This window comes from Cricetulus griseus, chromosome 3 (assembly GCF_003668045.3).
Source record: "Cricetulus griseus strain 17A/GY chromosome 3, alternate assembly CriGri-PICRH-1.0, whole genome shotgun sequence".
Classification (NCBI taxonomy): Eukaryota; Metazoa; Chordata; class Mammalia; order Rodentia; family Cricetidae; genus Cricetulus; species Cricetulus griseus.
In genome coordinates, this window is record NC_048596.1 from 48,424,979 (window position 1) to 48,430,224 (window position 5,246).

Genomic DNA, 5,246 nt, shown 5'->3' on the forward strand with positions numbered 1-5,246 from the left:
TTACTGTACATAATAACCCCAGAGAGCAATTAACCACAAAGCCTTCACATTTGAGAAATGTATTCCTCTCTCTTTCATAAAGATCCTCTAGGGCAAATGTAACTAAACCTCTCCAAGGAGAGAAGAAACAAGCCCTTTCCATGTGCACCCCAATACCAGTTTCCAAAACTGACCCCAAATGTATATATTAGCTGATTCCGGTGGAGCCTCTTAAAGATCGCAAGCTCTCCCCATCCTTGCCCTTCCTTTCCCCTCCATCCCTCTACCCTCACTCTTTTTGTGTACCAAGAAGATCTTGTGATTCTTGAAAGCCAGCCTCAATTCCTTCTCCAAATGCATCATCATTTTGGAGACTAGAAGCAGCCACTGAAGTCTGGTTAAATTCTTTCAAGAGAAGGTCAACTCGAGGCTGGAATCAGTAACAGACAGAGGGAGGAACAGTAGAGAGTGTAAGTGCGATCACCCATCGCTCCTCTGCCTTCATAACTACATTAATCATTAATATTACATACAGAACACCCTAAAGACCTCCAAGTCCAGACAGCATCCAGGGTTTGTATTATAGCATTGTTCTTTGTGCTACTCATTGTTATTTACTCTTCCTCAGATTCAGCCAAACTTATTTTAAGAATTTTCTTTTTGTACTTTTTTAAGGAAATTTGCTTTACTTCTTAGAATAGTTTTATGTTTGCAGCAGCTATGAATTGATGGTATAGAGGTTTCCTACATGACCTCTGCATCTTCTCCTAGGACCAGCATCCTCCACAGAGTGGTACAATTGATGGGCTTCCATTGATGTGGCAACGGCATCCAATATGCAGTTTATTAATACTCTAAGTTTATGCTTGATATCGAACATGGCCTAAGTTAGGGAAGACGTAAAATGACAGGTAGCCACCACTGCAGTGTCCTGGGGATGACTCCCTGGCCAGTGCATTCTTCATGCTCTGCCTCTTCATTCCCCCCTTCCCCAAGGCATTAGCAATCACTCATCTTGTTAATGTTACCATAGCTTTGCCTTTTTCAGAATATATATTTGGAATTACATAATATGTAGGCTATGGGTTTCTTTTAATTAGAAAAGCACAGTTTATAGACCTTTTGTGGCTTTTAGAGGCAGTAGTAACTCATCTATATTTTAGCATTATGCTTTTCAGAATGTCTGATGTATATTTTTTTTGTTTCCAAGTACTCTCATCTGTCATTTGTCTGCCTGCATAAAATCAGAAAAAAAATGAAACAAATTGATTGGATATTTGTGAAAATCCTTTCTTTTTTCATACTTGAGCTTTCTCTTATCCAATTCAAAACTGAAATTCAAGATAGCATACAGAAATTAAAGATTTCCAATAAATCCTGCCATGGGTCTCTGAATCTTGTGCACTCACAAGTTGTTCAGGGAAATAATCTCCCTGTCACAGTGCATTGTCAACTGATGTGTGTAGAGGTACTTGGCATAATTCTATACATGATCTTAAGTGACCACATTGTTGGAAGGGGGTAAAAAAGAACTAATTTTGTTACTGTTTCCCCACTTAAAAACATTTTCTACCTCCAATAATGATCACATCAACTTGTTTTTCTATTTCTGTTTTCCCACACTTGAATAGCAGTCTGTCATTTGAGAGGGTCTATAACCTTCAATGTTGGGTGAGAAGAAAAAAGACAGATAGAAAAAAAGAAGGAAGGAAGGAAGGAAGGAAGGAAGGAAGGAAGGAAGGAAGGAAACTCAAGGACCTGGTTTGAGAACTGCTACCAACTTTTTGTTCAAATTATCTTCTCCTTCACAGACTTCTAAAACATATTTAAGCCTTTGCAGTTAAGAAGAGAATTCAGAGGGAATAGAGAGGCAGAGGGTAAAGGCACTTGTCTCCAAGTCTGGGGGCCTCAGTTCAATCTCTGTAACATACATGGTAGAAGGAGAGAACTGATGCCCACAATTTGACTTTTGACTTCCACACATGCGATGACACACATATACGCATGCATGCTGTGGCACATGTATGACTACACACAGAGAGAAAAAACTGTCAGAGGTAAAACAGAGGAAATGAAATTTCTGAAGAAACTTCTATGCCCTTGAATACAGCCCCAATTATTAGTAAATACTCTAAAAAGTAATTTGAGCAGTGTGTAATTAAGACAGACATTACATAGCAGATTCTCCAAACACTGTAGTGACCCCTAACCTCACACACACCCATTCCTCTTTATTTGGCCAATGCTTTGAACTTTACTATCTGAATCTGCATTGCTGGGTTAAAGTCTTGGCTTCTTTTGACCAATTTTCTTGTACTAAATAGAATTCTTTCAGCTTCGTCAATCACTTGTACACTGGGTGAAAGAAAGCTGGAACAGCAAGACTGAGGGCTCCAGGCACCTGAGTGACAAGGCATGAGGCACACGGAGTGAATGAAGAACAGAATCAGATCAAGTTGATGAAAAAAATCAGAGTGCTGCCCACTCTGCAGTTTGTCTGAGGTTTGTCTGTGCCTTCATGTTTCCCTAAGTTCAAACCAGGCAGTTTATGTTATAGATCATAGAGCTTTCTCTAGATGTTTTCTAGAGTTAAGTCAGGAAAGGACTCTACTGAGTGTTTTCTATGAAGAACATTCTGTGTTAGGTGCTTGAATTTGCTGGGAGGTTGGAGGTTAATGCTATTTACACAGTTGAAAGTTCCAGCATAGGTGAACCTAGTTAGGTCTCTGAGCCTCTCAGACTTGCCCTCTTCAGCTATGTATATGGGTATAAAATTCATTACACCTACATTGTGTGATATTGATCTTTTCTTGTTGCTGTGACAAAGTATGTGAGGCTGAGTAACATAACAAAAATATACTTAGCTATGTCACAGCTCTGGGTTATAAGTCCATAATTAGGCAGCCACATCTAGTGAGGGCTTCATGCTCCATCACAACATGGTGGGAGAAAGCAGAAAGGTAGAGAGATGTGAATGGAAGAGAAGAGAACAAAGAAACTGACCTACTTTTTTTATGAGCCCATTTTTGCATAAATTAATCCACTCCTATAAGGGCTAATTCTGTACCAGAAGAAAGACACTAATCCTTCTCCAGAGTTCCATTTCTCAATACCAATGGCTTGACAAAAGATACAAAAACCATAACATTCTCTGCCATCTTCCACAAAGCCCTAGGACATAAGCACAGTGACTTGTCTGGAGTTATCTTAATAACTGAATGGCCACTTACTATGTGTTGGCATTTTATTCATGCCACCTTATTGGTTTTTAAAGTGAATCCATGAAGTACTTACTGCAACCTAGTTTAAAGATCGAGAATTTGAAACTAGAGATGTTACCTAGTTCACCAAAGTGATACACGAGTAAATGGTGCAGATATGAACTGACTCCTGGGATCATAAGTCCATAGGTGATCATCATCTTAGCTACAGTTCACTGCTCAAATATTTAAGACAATGATGCAATTTTGGGTAGGGCACATCTTTAAGTACATTTGTGTGTGTGCATGTTCATGTGTGTACAGTTGCACATGCATGTGGACATCAGAAGACAACCTCCTTGTCATTTATCAGGCAGCATCTACCTTGTTTAGTAAGAAATATCTATGACTAGCTTGCAATTTGCCAAGTAGCTAGGCTGGCTGTCTAATCCCCTGTATTGGCTTTTTAACGTGAGTTCTTGAAATCTTACTCAGATCCTCATGCTTACATAGTAGGCACTTTGTTAAATGGGTCATCACCCCAGACCCTTTTGGTTTTGGTCTGATGTAATGTCCATCTCCTCATTCATGTGTAACTACTCTCCATAGCGTCTGTAATGTGGATGGTTATTATTAAACCAGGCATGCCCCTTGTCCTTGTGGTCCATGGGAAACATGACTGTAACTAACACCTGGAACAGCTCTGTGACCATGTTCATCTTCTTGGGATTCTCAGACCACCCAGAACTCCAAACCTTCCTCTTTCTGGCTTTCCTGAGCATCTATCTCTTGACCTTTACCTGGAACTTGGCCCTCATCTTTCTGATCAGAGGTGACACCCGTTTGCACACACCCATGTACTTCTTCCTCAGCAACTTATCCTTCATTGACATCTGCTACTCGTCCTCTGTAGCTCCTAAGATGCTCTATGATTTCTTCCTAGAGCAGAAAACTATCTCATTTTGGGGGTGTGCTACTCAGTTCTTCTTTTTTGTTGGTTTGGGCCTCACTGAATGCTTCCTATTAACAGCAATGGCATATGACAGATATGCAGCAATCTCCAACCCCCTGCTCTACACCACCGTCATGTCCCAGGGTCTCTGCATGCGCATGGTGGCCTGGGCATATTTTGGTGGCTTCATGAGTTCTTTTATTCAAGCCAGTTCCATATTTCAGCTCCATTTTTGTGGACCAAATGTCATCAACCACTTCTTCTGTGACCTCCCACCAATCCTGGCACTTTCTTGCTCCAGCACATTCCTCAGCCAAGTGGTGAATTTCCTCGTAGTGATCACGGTTGGAGGGTCATCATTTATCATCCTCCTGGTCTCCTACAGTTACATAGTATCTGCAGTCTTGAAGATCCACTCTGTGGAAGGCCGGTGGAAAGCCTTCAACACGTGTGCCTCACACCTCATGGCAGTGACCATGCTGTTTGGGACAGCACTTTTCATGTACCTGCGGCCCAGCTCCAGCTATTCATTCAACAGAGACAAGGTAGTGTCAGTCTTCTATTCACTGGTGATCCCCATGCTGAACCCTCTCATTTACAGTTTGAGGAACAAAGATATCAAAGATGCCCTATGGAAGGTGATGGAGAAGAAGAAAGTGTTTTCTAGCTTGTGAGTGGTCCTCCACTCTACTGGAGGTGTACACAACCCAAGGTACCATCTCTCCTTCTGCCTTAGCAAGGGAGATGTTCTGTGTTCGTATTTGAAAATAAACTATAAAAACGATCCCAAAAAAAGTATGGTGAGAGACAACTGAAATTGGGTGGCATTTGGGAGGGCTATGTGGAAACCCAGTGCAGTGGAAAACTCCCTGAAATCTACAAGGGTGACCCTAGCAACAACTCTTAATAATGGGGGATACAGAGCCTGGACCAACCATCTTCTGTAGCCAGGCAAGGCTTCCAGTAATAGGACTGGGACACCAACCCAAACACAAAACTTTTGGCCTAAAATCTGTCCTGCCTGCAAGATGTGCTGGTGCAGAACTTTCAGGGGTGACCAACAAATGACTGGTCTAAGCAGAGGCCCACAGCACAAGAGAGAGCTCATGCCCGAC

At 41.5% G+C, this 5,246-nt stretch overlaps 1 protein-coding gene across 1 annotated transcript; it reads left to right on the forward strand.

Annotated features, from left to right (window-relative positions):
* The first annotated feature begins 3,854 nt into the window (after positions 1–3,854).
* On the forward strand, positions 3,855–4,805 carry LOC100759364 (olfactory receptor 5A1). Its single transcript, XM_027406810.2, has one exon. It carries the CDS (start codon positions 3,855–3,857, stop codon positions 4,803–4,805), a length of 951 nt encoding a protein of 316 aa, XP_027262611.2.
* The last annotated feature ends 441 nt before the right edge of the window (positions 4,806–5,246 follow it).